The sequence below is a fragment of the Hippoglossus hippoglossus genome, chromosome 7 (genome assembly GCF_009819705.1).
Source record: "Hippoglossus hippoglossus isolate fHipHip1 chromosome 7, fHipHip1.pri, whole genome shotgun sequence".
Taxonomy (NCBI): Eukaryota; Metazoa; Chordata; class Actinopteri; order Pleuronectiformes; family Pleuronectidae; genus Hippoglossus; species Hippoglossus hippoglossus.
In genome coordinates this window covers 7,632,083-7,646,856 of record NC_047157.1, presented here as the reverse complement: position 1 = coordinate 7,646,856, position 14,774 = coordinate 7,632,083, and the positions used below count along the sequence as shown (strand labels likewise).

The following is a 14,774-nucleotide window of genomic DNA, read 5'->3' as shown; positions in this document are numbered from 1 at the left end:
GTAGAAATAAATATAGAGTAACTCCAGTTAGAGCAGCAACTCTCACCTCGAGTGTTGGAAATGTAGTTTTGTTCTGGTTTTATCTTTTGGCCTGCTGAGTGCAACCTCCGCCTCTAAGTAGAGAGGATCTTATTAGGAGTTAGAGTGCCCTCTGTGGGCGCTGGGAGAAAAACAAGGGGAGAGGTGCACCTTGTCTTTCAATAAAAGAAAAACTTACCCGATGCCAAAAATAAACAATTTTATAACATCATTTCCCCCCTCTATTTATAACCAGAGTGGGTGTAACAAGATCAGCCAATGTCAGAGGAACACAGCACAGAGACAAATGGTATCTCTGCAGGATTTATTGGCACACAAATGCCGGTACAGTACTTCATGATGATCTCAAATCAAATTTTTCTTTCATCTTGTCAGGAGTTTACATCGAAAGAAAGCTTAAGTTAGAAAAAAAGGCAGACCATCTCATCAATTCAACATGATACAATGGACTGGAGGGGTTTCACCTTGAGTGAAGTAAGAAATGTTTCAACACTCTGGCCACCGTACAGAGCTTGTAGTGATGATGGTGTTAAAAATGTGGAAAAGTCATTTGAAGAAATGATTATCAGATAAAAGCAGAGATGTTAGAGTACTTTGTCATTAACTTAAAATGTGTCACTGGAAAATCGTACAATTCAACAGCAGTTGAAAAACATCGAGAAAAAAAACATTCTCTGCTGCTCTGCATCGTGGCTTCAGTGGAATTCTCTTTGAGTTGAGTGCTTCTCCTCGGCTGCTGAAGACAGGTCTTCACCAAAACGGACACCTGAAGATAAAACAATATTCATCAAAGAGGTTATAGGTCATTCAGTTAATAACAACATGACTTCAGACAAATTAAACGTCCAGCCTTTGTCACTGCTCTAACTAAACAGTGGAGCAGGGAATGTGAAGGAGTACTGACCACCCGATGTAGCACTGGCACAGGTTTTCATGCGACGTGGCTTGTTTAATGAGGAGCTCCACTTGTGTTGGCACATCCAGCGTCTCATCGTGAGAGAAGTCTCGACCTGTAGAGGAACAAACTCTCATCACAACGCTCCACCTTTGACAGAAAATTCAGCCTGGTAATAGTAGATTTCCTTCAGGTTTTGAAAAATGTATCCAGCAACACAACGGGTATTTTAGGATTTTACCTCCACAGAAAAATGTGGTGGATAAGCCTACTGTATAGTAATACGCAGGACTGTAGTGGTAAAAAAAATGTGGGTAAACTATAATTTTGGGGCAGCTCTCGCGGGCCTTTATTAAAATGGTGGATGAACTGCAGTCACCCGCATACAAGACTATATATAGACTAGGAGACAAGAACAACTGAATCATATAGTTCAATAAATTAGCATTTTATTATTATTATTGTATATTTGTACTGGTGTGGGGTAAACAATGATGTAATGTAACTAAGTACATTTACTCAATTACTGTATGCAAATTTGATGTACTACATTACATTTTAATTTATACATTTACTTCATTAGATCTCAGAGGCAAATATTGTAATTTTTACCCCACTATTATTTTCTATCTAGCTATAGTATCAAGCTACTTTACAAATTAAAGTTTTTGCATCCAAAACATATTAAGACAACAGTAAAATCCTACTTTTACAGTAATGCATGTGTAATAACAACACATAACAACATACACAGAGTGCATTCATTGTGAAAATGGCCAATGTCCAGCCAGCATCACTGTCATATAATGCTCAGCAAACAATGGTGTTGAATTTGACTCAAACTTTTCCAAATCGGACAATATCCAGTGAGTAAACGCTGTTCCACCCCCACTACAGCCCTGATAATATGACTGCAGACGGGTAAGAATGATCATTTGCAGCACTGAAAAAATGTATCTACCAATTAATGAATGAACATCAGCACTTTTTACATGGTTTACAAGTGGGAGAGAGTCTGTAACTGTACATTAGTAATGTTTTGTCCAGAGTCTTTTGTCAGTTTGTGCCTGTTGGGTGCTGCAGAACTCACCTGTAAGTTTGTCTCTCACTCTGTTGATGATCTGAATAGCTTTCTTGTTGAGTGCTTCAGGCTGTACCAGGCCGTCTCCAACTGAACAAAAGAGAAAACACAAACACACTGGCATCAACAACTTCACAAAATTCATCAAATATAATGGCTCCCTCTCTCCACCAGCAGTCTTTGCCGCTGAGGGAAATCAAATTGGGCCTGAGTGCTGCATTAGAATAACACAGCCACTGTGGTAAAGCAGCCAGAGAAAACCTCAAAGAGTTGTACAACTACAGATAATCCATGGAAAGAAAAAAAAAAATGAAGTGGTGACTCACTGAAGGAGTGAATGGATTCAGGCACTGTGGTCCCTGGTTTCTTGTGTGTGGTCTCTCCGAGGTCTATTCCCTCCAGAGCCTCTGCAGACGACAGTGCACAGTCACAGGTTTATACTCTGTCTCACATCATTAAGACAGAAACAGCAACCAGTTGTAGCTTAAGTTTCCAAACTCACCCACTGACTGTCCTGCAGTGTACGAGTCGGTCCTGGTTCGGGAACGCTTGTTGCCTTTGATGCTTGCTGTGGGACCAACAGGGAAAAGTATGTAAATTTTTGTTTTAATTCCTTGAAAAACAATGAATAAGGTAGGTTCATGAAGGTGAAACAATTCCCCTGCAGAGATTAAGGTGGCTCAGCTGTGTGATATGTGCGTGTACTTTTTGTGCAATTACGTAATATATCCTCAGCTTTATTTTAAAGGTATATCTTTGCTTCTTAAATGAGCAAAATGACCCCGTTTTGAAACAAATTAAATGCTTGTGCGTATATATGAGCTATAAATATATTGTGTGCATAATCTTTTTGTGCTACTATGCTGCAAAACCACATCACACGCTGTTTTCAGACTATTATCTTTAGTGATGATAAAGTTCCGGAGGAAAGCTTTCATGCTGCACTAGATGCACAACATAGACGTCTCCAGTCATGTTTGTAAATCCAAGTATATGCAGCTGCAGGTAGGAAGGAAGCTGAACTTCCAAATATGGTTAGATGTTGGTGTAAGGATATGGTTAGGTGTGCTTTGGACTATTCTTCACTGCTAATTGTAAATGATAATGGGCCTGGTTGGGAGCGTGGTTTGTCAGGTTTGCAAGGCTGGATGCTAGATACTATTTTATGACTCTGGCTCAGCTCCTCTCACACCGTTCAATAAGACATCTTATTTGGTCAATAAGGCTGCAATTAATTTCATTCATCAGAACATGGTATCAGTTGTGACTTCAGCCAACAAAGTAACAAAGTCATCTGTTTGTTTTTCTGTTTTTTTCTAACATTTTCCTTGATTTCACAGAAAATTCATGGATCTTGATTGACCTTTAATCATTAGTGATGTAAAAAACATGCGTTACACCCCCTCCAGTCGATGTCAATAGTGTGGTATTACCATATTGCAGTTACAATGAAAGCCCTACAGTTAGTTCTGTAAAATGGCTGTTTAACAGATTTATGTATAATCTTTTAAATATTTTGAATTTGTTTTAATGATCACAAGAAACAAACTACTGGATTATTATTATTTGATATAATAAAAACAGTAAATAATGAGCCTTATTTATGATAAAACTTATTCGCCTGTTGTGGATTCAATTTCTTCCTCCAGGCAACTCTGAAAGTATTTGCTGAGAAGCCGCTTCATTCACTCTTGAATGTAACCGTCGACCTTCAGACATCGACACCACTTCTTTCAACATTAGCTCCATTTTTCTCCACAATATGAGCCAAATAGTTTCTCAGTCTGTGATGATAAAATTTACGTTAAGTGGAGGAATTTGTGCAAACATTCATTCATTATACTGGGATGAACTAATTCACATCCACTTCCTTATTATTGTCATTGATGCTGTTGTGCTTGTTTGTGTCTGAAGCATGTGATGTGTCTGCTACTGTCCTTTCACTTACTGTCCATGAGCCTCCAGTTGAGCAGCGGGTCGTAGACGAAGGCCTCCAGCACGGCCATGACGCTGTCCCGGTGCTCCCTCAGCACCTCCATCACTGTGTGGCACGTGATGCGGTAATTACCGTCCAAGCCTGTCACCTGGCACATAGTCAAACACACGCTTTACAAAATGCATACAAACTAAGAACTTAGATCTAGTGTTTGTGTCATACAGTTTGGTAGGTGTGTGCTTTGAGGTTTGGTAGAGGAGCTACTGAATAAAATGTAAACCTTCGATGCTTTCATATTTAATTCGTTTTCATCTTTGCTCATTCAATAAATGCCACGGTGAGTCATAGGTTCTGTTAAAGCGCTGCGCACTTGGAAAAGATGATCATTTTGACAAAAATAAAAAAGCTTTGATAGCATTTAAGTTCAGTTTTGTAGTTCATTGGAATCTTTATTGAACAGATCTCTGACTGACAGAAAACTTTCTACACACAATACTACACACACAGTGTTTGGCATTGCCTACCTCCATGGCGTTGGTCAACATCCTCGTCAGTCTGAATGGGATCTTCTCAGGGAACTTCTCTCTGGTCATAGCCACCTGTTAAAGGTTGAAATGAAACTTAGTCTCATAAATATAAGAGAATAATATGTTGGCAACAATACCTACGTGTACATGGACAGAGATACTCTGATATTAACCCTGTTAATAATCTGAGTAAGACACTGCCATTAAAAACAGCATTTTAAGATTAACCTGAAAAAGGTCCCACACGGAACAAGCACTAATTGAAGTCATGTGTAGTATTCAAACCTTAATCGGATTATGCAAACATGTATACATCTCACTTGCATTATAGCGTCCTATTGGAGTTTTCCCAGCATATTGCTACATCAAAATGTAAAACAGTTATCAATTGCATAATCAGATGATGATCTGTGACATGTAAGCTAGAATATGAATGGAATATTCCATTAGTAACTTGTGTTAACATCATAATCAAAATTTAGAATCATGTAAATTGTCGGAATATCGGTGTCCATGTAAATGTAAAGGTCAATGTTTGGTAAGAAAATCTCTTCTCACCTCAAAACAGTCTCCAAAGTCAATGTGGAGAATCTTCCCACTTAATCGATCTAACATCAAGTTGGACGGATGCCTGACAAATGGAAAAATCGTCTCGTTGTCAATGTGTTATTGTGGTAATGGTCATTATTCCAATAATCATTTAGAAATAATACAAGACTTCACCTGTCACCCAGTCCGAGGATGTAGCCCACCATTGACATCACAGCCAGGGAGCGAGTGTAATTAGTCCTCCTGTCGAACCACACCTGGAGGAGAAGTAACATCTGGATTATGAGATTTCTTCTGGTTCACATTCGAGCAGAATAGTGTGGAGAACAGCAGAGAAGTCTCGGGCAGGCTTTCCAGACACTTAAACATGTAGAACATCAGGTACACAAAGTGTTATCGTTCTTAAAAATGGATTTAATTTAAAGGTCTGTTGGTAAAGTCTTGCTGCGTCAGTTGTTGGAAAGTAAGATGGAGAAAAAACGGATTCTTCAGTGGTTCCAAGTGTTTCACTTCACTACAAGTGTGTTTCCTTCAATTATTTTAAATGTGAGAGACTGGACTCTGTTTCCTCTTATCTAATGAAAGACCGCCAGAACATCAATAGCTCTTCTAAAATGTTTATTTTTAGAAAAGTAGGTTTTCTTTTCTATAACCAAGCACTCATTGGGGACATTTTCTCTCAGGACCACCTGAAAATGAGGATGGATGCTGAAGAGATCAAGTACACTCAATCTGTTAACAGAAAAGCAGAGCATCCCACCTCCGAGCTGGGGCTCTTGAGCCAGAGGAGCTTGGCCAGGTCATCTCCTGCCGTGTTGTTGACGGCATGCTCAAACACCTCAACCTTCTCCATCAGTGTCAGGTGGTCGTAGTCTGGGGCCATCTGAAAAACAAGGGAACCTTCAAGTCAAATGATGCAAGATATCAAATACCAAAGGAATATAAACCTACAACTGTGATGACGCACAACATTAAGAGTTTTAGAAAGCCCCTGGTACATTACTGACAAAAAAACAACACATAAAGACTGAAAGAGGTATTTCTTTGCAACCTGGGTCCTCACCACCGCAACGACTATAAAGATTAGGGTGTAAACTGTCGGTGTTTTATAGAAAACAGTTTCCTGCGAACTTGAGGTAGAAGTGAAAAAGTCCAGAATGATACTTTACTGTTGAGTCTCAGATTCAGAAAGAAGCACCTTGCCTCACACTCTAAGACGACCATCTATCACTGTCTTACCCTCCCATCGTCCTCATTCTTTATCTAAAACTGATTTACTGCCTGACTGATTGACAAGTCAGCATAATATCTTGCTGGAAGGCTTTAATTGTAATATGTAACACATAATTAATAACTCAAACATCATTAGGAAATAGAAAATAAATCATTTTCATTTATACATTGTTGGTAGAAGAAAAGGTATGTATGCAAATTTGCAGTGTTTTTTAAAGAAGTCCCCATTTCAACCAATGTCTGTAATGCCTGTGGGTCAGGAGTAACATCTTGTGTTGGTCTTCTCAATGTTGTTGTTTTATCCGTGTTCCCACTGAATCGTGTCGTGGCCAAACACTACGTCGTCATCCTACTCTGCACCAGTCAGAAGTGAATTTCGGCCCTGATGATACAGTGACCAATGTATCTCAGTTCACAGTTTTCAGTAAAATCTCTGTCAGAGTTTGCACAGCGAATGTCAGATTGTTAACCTGCCTTGTCGCCTCTGCACAAACCTGGTTACCTGAGGCACTCTCACTTTGTGTAGCGACACTTTAGTGAGAAGGATTACGTATGGACGTTGTTCTTGTGTGTGCTCCTTCGCCTCCTTCGCACTAGGCATTTCTCAAGGGGGGGATATGAATTTAATTTATGCCAATTCAGGACCTTTGAATGTGTTTCCATTAAAACCTAATTGATATTCATCAATATAATCACTAACAACAGATGCTTCTTGAGCTTTGATGAAACTATTTAGTATTCACTGAGGATGTCTAATGTGAAAAATACACATTTACAATTATTTCATGAATGAAACCAGCTGTTTGCACAAACCAGTAAATAACATATGTACACGAAAGCTAATTTACACATGGATTTGCATTTAATAGGATAGCATGATTAAACTGCATCCTGGGAATGTGAGCGTTGGAATGATCTTAATGCTACTAAATGAGTTAACTGATTGAGCACAGTGAAGGCTGTGCTCTAACAACGTAAACAAACAATATTTACATGTTTATATTACATTAAATGTTACGGGAAAAACACTATTTAAACTTTGGTTGGTTTGTTTTCAGTTATAAAAGTTGAATTTTACCCCCAAGTTTTGGCTGAAGTGCCTCTCCCTGGAAATTCAAAAAATTAAACACTGGGTGTCATTTTGAGACATGTTTAACACATAAAGGTAGATTGTTCAAAACCAGCATTAATGTGTTTCATCAAACAATAGTCATATGATTTAAGTATATATATATATATATATATAATTTCTTGCTCATAACAAACATTTAAGTATGCTTTATCTCTTTAATATGAAGGTAGCAGGAACCTTATGGATCTCAATGGTTCCTCACCCTTAGCATGATGCGATGTTCAATGTTGAGCAAAATCTTTTTCTTCTCCCTGTAGTCTCTGATGAGGGCGTGCAGGGTGTCACAGTGGGGTACCCAGCCAATCAGGCCTGAGTTGGTGGACAGGGGGATCACTGCGTAGCGCTGGATGCTGTTCAATAAAATACACAACCAAGACAAACACACAACAGACAAACAAACAATTCATTGTCAAGACAAAATTATGGTTAAGTTTAGGTTGAGGTAAAGATTAAGGTTAGGCAAGTAGTCGATATGGTTAAAGTGAAAGTAATTCTCCATGAAATCAATGTACGTCAATGTTATATCCTCTGAAGTCTTGGAGACATGGTTGTGTGTGCGTGTGGCTCTACCTGAGGTTCTTCCGCAGTGACGCAGGGTCGTTGGCCAGCAGTGTGTTGACTAAACCAAAGAGCTGCATGACTCTCTCATCCTGCCTCAGGTCCTCGTGGCCCTTCAACAGGAACATGAATTCGTGGCCATTGCTGCCTACAGAGGGCGCCACAAACACAACATTGATATGCTGCTATAAACTGGGTTAAGACATTGTGTAAGAGACTTTATATGTTTGGACTTGGGAGTGCTGGCTGTTTTCTCCAGGGTGCGCTCCTGCTGCTCTGCACCTGCGTCTCCGCTACTCTCGCCTGAGGCAATGTCTTGAGCACCCAGTGAATGATTTCATATGAACCACATTGTTCACAGGGAAGGTTTCGTCCCAGCAATCCCTCACTCTCTTTGACTTGGAATGGCACGCACACCAAAAAACAGATATGAGGAGTTGAGTTCAAAATAACTGCTATGAAAAGGAACCCCACATGTGATTTCTGAAAGAAGGAACTCAAAGATTCACAAGTTCCACTCTGTGAACTTCATATCTGAAGTTTTATCTGTTCACTCTAATCAATTCATTTTTTTCATTAACTCACATGGAGCGGAGCGAAGTGGAAAATATGTATCAGTGCACTGGATGAACTGTGACATCAACTTGATCCTATTAAGCAAAATCAAGTTTTCATCATGACACAGAGGAAAATGTACTGAACTTATCTGAGGTACAGATGAGGTCACTTGTCTGTTTGTTCCACTTTCTCATGCTGTCCTTAATATTCTAAACAGACCACATTACAATGATTTCACCCACACTGTAACTGTCATAAATAACATCTTTTAATGGAGTTGACTGATGCTTCCAGTAGAAGGAGTAAAACAAAGTCCCTGTTCAATGCCAGTCCCTGTGAGCGATGTGCCGAGAGTCCCTAGGGGCATAGAGCACGGACAGTAAATCTACGTGGCCTGGAGTGAGGTGACAGGTCTTAATCTGAAGTCCTGCTCCAGAGGTTAGGTGATGTATTGGCCATCATCTTTTACACAGGATGATGTGTAACACTTATGGGATACATCAGAACAAGGTATCACGTTGGCCACTGGAGAAGAGTGAAGTACAGTGAACCGTTTGTGATTGATATTCGGAGGATTTTGCTGCAGGACAAGGAGACTTTATAGTGCTGGGCGACTGTTGAAGCACTTCAGTGTTGTATTTCACATCATACAGCATGAGGATTAGATGTCAGACCTATTTATTTCTGTATTTGAATTAATGACCATGAACAATGTTGGGAGGATCCAATGTGTGCCTGCATGCAGTATTTCTCCTGGGATGGAAAATGAAAAAACTACGTCTTTGGAACAACGCTGACCTGCCACTGAGCCTGGTTTTCCTGTGGTCATTTTATTTCTATTTTTATGAAGTTCATCACTGGTTTGACCTTGCTTCTGTTGGTGGAGAAGATTTTTTTTCCCCTCTGGTGTATTATCCACACACATAACTTTGCCGTGACTGATGAATTCCAAATAAATCGTGGCCTTGGAGCTTTTTGTTGTTTGGGCGGAAGATTATATTAATATCGAATTTTCTCTAATGTGCTGGCCCACGCCTGCTGAAAGCATATGACTAGAAATGCTCTTTAATCCATTTTCCTAATATAATGGGTACAGAGCCAAGGCCTGTGCAATTTTCTCCTAATCTTACCCATGATGGTGAGCTTGCGTGGGCGCTGTTTGGAGGTGATGACCTGCAGCGAGGCGGCGATGGACTGGATGCGGATGATAGGCTGGTTGGGGTCGTAAGTGCCGGGTACGGCTAGTTCCAGGTCCCGGCACATAAGCAGCTTTGGAGACACGTATTGCAGCTCCAGGGAGGTCAGCTGTGTGGAGAGTTGATGAGGTGGCAGAGAAGAGACAGTTAGTTTTTAGACTCCACTGACTGAACAGCTCCTGTCAACAGTGGCTTCAGCAATATGCACGGAAGTGAAAGACACTGGCTCATATTCAAGTGAAGGTCTTATCTGCAGAAAGTTCTTGATTCGCAACCTTCAATAAATCACTGGGGAACATTTCACTCTCTGTGTGCATCAATAAACTTATTTTCTGCTTGTCTACTGTCAACAATCAGTGATTTAACCTGCCTACAATCCGACTCTGGGTTCTATTTAAAGGCTTTTACGCTTAAATTGTTAAATCTGATGAATGGTGACTCCAGCACAGCTTCAGCCTGCTGTGAAGCTACTGTCTGGATGCATCCTGGAGAGGGTGTATTTCTATGTTAATGCCCTGTGGGGGAAATATTTGCACTGCTCCCAGCATGTTATTATAGTGCTGTGTATTTCATGCTGCTTACTGTAATGCCGCAGCGGGGGAGCATCCCCCCAGAAGCAGAACTCTGCCACACTGTCAAATAGCATGCCTGTCTCCATTTTCTCTGTGAAGTGATTGCTCCTGACAGAACTGTTTTTAATGTCATTCCTCAACAATGTGATGATAGCTGTGAGAAATGACATCTATCAGACCAATTTCATCTTCACTCCAGAAGCAACAAAAGCTGGAGCTGGTGAAGTTTAAGCTCTTGCTGCTGTGCCACTGACTCTGACTCGTACATCTGCACCACTTGCCTCAGACAGGTTTCATCATAGCTGGAGCAGCTTATCCAGCTGATTGCCACGTAATGACAATATTAATGTGGACACTGGTTTATAAAGATCAATCAATCAGTCAAACGTAATTGTACAGACAATTTTTTATAGATTAGTGCAGTTTAAAAATGCTTGACAATTGACTGAAGAGCCAAGAATAAGATTTAAAAAATAAAAATGCTGGCAATTAAACATAGATGGAACAGGGGGTAAAACATGTACTAAATTCATAATTTTGATGCAATAAAATTAAGTAAACCACACCTTATCATAAGCAAGGCTAAAGAGGTCTGTTTCAAGCTTCCTTTAAATATTTCAACACTTCTGGCTGCTCTCAGGTCCTCATCGCATTTAAATTTTCATTTTATGAGTTCTTCCCTGACTCATGCTGCATCCTTCTGCAACAAGATTCGTGGAAATCCGAGCTGTTGTTTTTGTGTAATCTTACTTACAAAGTATAAACAGACAGGGGTTGTCAAGGTTGACAAATACTGAAAATCTACAATGCAGGAAAAAGTTTAATTGTGAAGCAATTGTTCATCACAACAGGTAGTGAACAGCTGAAGGTTAACAGCACAGCTTGTGAGAAGCCATTGCCAGAGACAAACATAGCTGCAACTTATAGAATCTATGTCACAATATATTCTGTCTTTAGTAGATTTGTCCTCATATCAATTAGTATTCCAAACTGATGTGATGTATACAAAAGGGGAAATGTTATCACATGATGTTCCACCATTCCTCTTTGACTTCCATTATCTCTCTGTCTCATCACTCCCAGCTATCTTTCAACACTTCTGTTGGCATCTTGTTCAATGAGTTCATCCAGACATGGATGAATGAAAGAAGTCCCCTGTTCCTCTATCAAAATCTTCCATTATACCACTTTATGTGACTAACAGACAGTATTTGGGATTTCCCTGCCAGGAGATCACAGAACATGAAAGAGAAGAACATTTCTCATCACATCTGATGAGAGATTGGAATGGACATCGGCATGCAGAGCTGCTGGGATGTCAGCTTGATTTTCCCCTAGAGCCATAATAGATGTGCTGGTCTCTTTTCATCCACATTTCTCTGATTCATATCAGCTTTTTTAGTTGAAGTTCACTGACATTTTAATCTAATTATTTGTTAATATGTATGCAGAGCGAGGGTAGTGAGATTTGATCACAAGTGGTCATCTAAGATACATGTTAATACAAGGGGCCTTTGTTCCTTTGGTGAACATGTCAAAGCAACACTAATACTTTCCTGTACTTAAGGAAACACCTATCTGTCTATATACTGTACTGTACAACTAAATTGTTATCCATGTAAGGTAGCTTATAAGAAATTCAGAGCACTGACTCCATAGTTTCACTCACCTGTGGCAGCTGTTTGGAGATGCGTCTGAACACGTGGTAGTAGAGGTCCCAGGCCTGAGTCAGGTCTTTGACATTTCCCGACCGCATGTACTTCCTGCACCAGTCCTGAGCCTCCATCAAGTCCCTTCCATAAGCCTATAGCACAAAGTCATTCTTATTGCAGTAGAATAATATTTTTTACACTTGCCATAACATACAAAATGCCCAACATTGTGTTTAGTTTAGCTCTCTGTGTATGTCTCTCTCACAAACACAGTGACAATGGTTCCATCAGTCATAGTTTGACGGACTATCAGGAGACAATTCCACTGTATCAGTGGCCCAGTGGACTGGAAACAAATCCACTTCTCGAAATAAAACAAGTAATTTCTGCTTTAGCTCAACTGCATTTCCATAACGGGCATGCGACTCTCTGCATGCAGGCACCGGCCCTACATGTACTGGTCATGGGAGCGTGCTGGGTGCCTGTGACTGGCCAGAATAATGTCAAAATAAAAGTAAAACCTTAAAAACTGATTTAATTTTAGTACAAAAATGAAGCGAAATATGTTTTTTGTTGTCACATCTCAGCAACTTAATTCAGGAACTAAAACATATCAAAAACTTAATTTTTGCACACATTTACACAACAAAGTATCGTGCAATCTTTAATCTATGTTAGACAGATCATTTGTGTTGTTGCACTAAAAAAGTCTGAATTTAACCCCATTCTGAGACGCACCTGGTTAAAAGAGGTTTCTTTGAGGGTTTGTGGTCCTCTCTCCATCATGGCATGTAGAGGCTCCAGCACAGCAAACATTCCCTTGACATTGCGCTCACCAAAGTAAAGGCGTGAAGCTTCTTCAAGGCCTTCGTGCCACATTTCGTGCCATAAGATGGCCACTCGGATGAGCTCCTCACTCACCTGGATGAAGAAAAACAGATTGCTTTTTTTCTCCAAATAACTCTGGTCTTCATAGATTTTGACTCAGATAGGGATATTTCAGTGTACAAGACCAATTATGCTTGGATATGAAAGAAATTGTCAGAAAACTAAAGATGTAAACTGTGCAAGGAAACCGCTAACTTGCAGGTGCATTATTAAGATGATAAGGTAGAGCTGTTATGATTTCATACTACATATATTATGATAATATTATAGCATAATAATAATAACCCTTTCAACAATGAACTTTGAATTCGCAAGAATATTCAGTCTGACATTTGAATTAGTATTTATCATGAATCTGTATCGATGTATCCGGTCACTTTAAACCTGATGTCCTGGGTATGTGCGCGTCTCGTGCTGCACGTGGCAGGTGAACGGAGTGACAACAAATAAGACACACTGGCTCTTTTACATTAACAGACTCTGCTCCTCTCATCTCTGCTTCACTGTCTGTGTCGCTCTGTGAGTGTGGGCGGGGTCCGGGGCCTGTGTGTATGTAAACTTCGTCTCAATGCCACTTCGGACAAGTGGACATAGATATGAGATGAGAAAAGCGACTCGCTAACTCACTAAAATGTTGCTGCTGTTCTTATGTATAATGGGGTCACTAATGGGGAAATGCATATATTAAAAGAATGATTGGTCCTTTTTATGAATCAATAATGGATCATTTAAATGAAGATTGATTTTAATCAGAGAATCGTTTTTTTAAACACAGCCCTACGAGCTTCCATTTCATGCTCGAGAACAAATCTGCATCACGCTTCAAGTAAAGGATGAAGATTATTTTATCCAGTGATGAAAAACATAAATGATTAAGTGTCTTTACCATCATGGCCTGCTGAACCAAAGTGTTGCAGTGTTCACACATGTTCTTCAGGATTTTGTTCGCAGCGTTGTGCCGTGCTGTGGTGGTGGACTTGGAGGCCACAGTCAGTGGGTAGATCAAAGCCTGGACGAGAAAAGAGAAGAATCCAGCAATTCATCACTATTCACTGATGGGACTGCTTGGTTATATGGTTATTAACACAAATGTGGTCTTGGTTCTGTTTTATATTAACATATAAAGCATCTGCAGCGGTGTGAGCAGACTTACCTGAGGATGATAGCGTCCGATGTCTGTGAGCAGCTGGTGGATGAGGCGCCCCACCAGGGCTCGAGGGGTATCGATTCGAGCTATGAGCTGAGGGATCACCTGGAAAAGCAGAGACATGGATAAAAACTCTTTATCCTGGGGTTCGATATGAAATACAGCACAGACACAGTGAGGAGGAACTGACAATATAGTGCGTTTTAAAGTATTTTTGAAATACACACTGACACCAGCATTACTCATTTATCTTACACAAGCATTCTCTCTTCCACAGGTATTCCCTTTTCAAACTTCTCTATCTCTAGCTAAATGCCATGTGTGTCTGTATGTGTGTATTACCTGCAGCCAGGTGTCGATTTGAATGGTCTTGATGCCCTCCACCAGGCCTTCGTTCACTTCAGGCCAATGACCATAGTCAAACCAAAGAGTCAGAACCCTGAACAGTGAAAAACAGGACAAGAATTCAAATAGAAACCTCGTTTTCCAGCTCATACAGGAAAATGGAATAGTGAAATTACAAACAACCACTAGAGGTCCTCCTATCCCAACATGCCACATAGTGTCCATGACGAAGGTTGCTGTGTGTTTGCTGTGCATCAAGCTTGTGTTAGTCATTTAACTCACCTGAGTGTGTCCTGCAGGTTATTTCCTCTGGACAGGGAAATGGAGCGGAAGAAACCTTGAACAGCAGGAACTGTGTACATGAGCAACGTCTTCGAGAGATCCTGTGGCGAGACAGACGCCTTTTTATGCATGACAAAATCAAATAAGCAACATTCGACAACACACTGTATTGTAGGTGTTGACT

The 14,774-nt window shown here is 40.2% G+C and overlaps 1 protein-coding gene across 2 annotated transcripts in view; it reads right to left on the bottom strand.

Moving 5' to 3' along the window:
* Window positions 1–326: 326 nt before the first annotated feature.
* Window positions 327–14,774, bottom strand: part of mtor (mechanistic target of rapamycin kinase) — an 89,725-nt gene continuing 75,277 nt past the window's right edge. For both annotated transcript variants that reach the window (XM_034590217.1, XM_034590218.1), the window contains exons 40-58: window positions 14,591–14,691; window positions 14,306–14,402; window positions 13,970–14,068; window positions 13,703–13,825; window positions 12,667–12,849; window positions 11,946–12,080; window positions 9,639–9,813; window positions 7,963–8,098; window positions 7,595–7,742; window positions 5,788–5,910; window positions 5,202–5,284; window positions 5,037–5,109; window positions 4,476–4,550; window positions 3,964–4,099; window positions 2,518–2,583; window positions 2,342–2,422; window positions 2,025–2,105; window positions 944–1,049; window positions 327–805 (exon numbers count right to left, since the gene is read on the bottom strand). In XM_034590217.1, coding sequence (XP_034446108.1) covers window positions 790–805; window positions 944–1,049; window positions 2,025–2,105; window positions 2,342–2,422; window positions 2,518–2,583; window positions 3,964–4,099; window positions 4,476–4,550; window positions 5,037–5,109; window positions 5,202–5,284; window positions 5,788–5,910; window positions 7,595–7,742; window positions 7,963–8,098; window positions 9,639–9,813; window positions 11,946–12,080; window positions 12,667–12,849; window positions 13,703–13,825; window positions 13,970–14,068; window positions 14,306–14,402; window positions 14,591–14,691 — 2,037 coding nt within the window. In that variant the 3' untranslated portion in view covers window positions 327–789. The remainder of the gene's footprint in view (window positions 806–943; window positions 1,050–2,024; window positions 2,106–2,341; window positions 2,423–2,517; window positions 2,584–3,963; window positions 4,100–4,475; window positions 4,551–5,036; window positions 5,110–5,201; window positions 5,285–5,787; window positions 5,911–7,594; window positions 7,743–7,962; window positions 8,099–9,638; window positions 9,814–11,945; window positions 12,081–12,666; window positions 12,850–13,702; window positions 13,826–13,969; window positions 14,069–14,305; window positions 14,403–14,590; window positions 14,692–14,774) is intronic.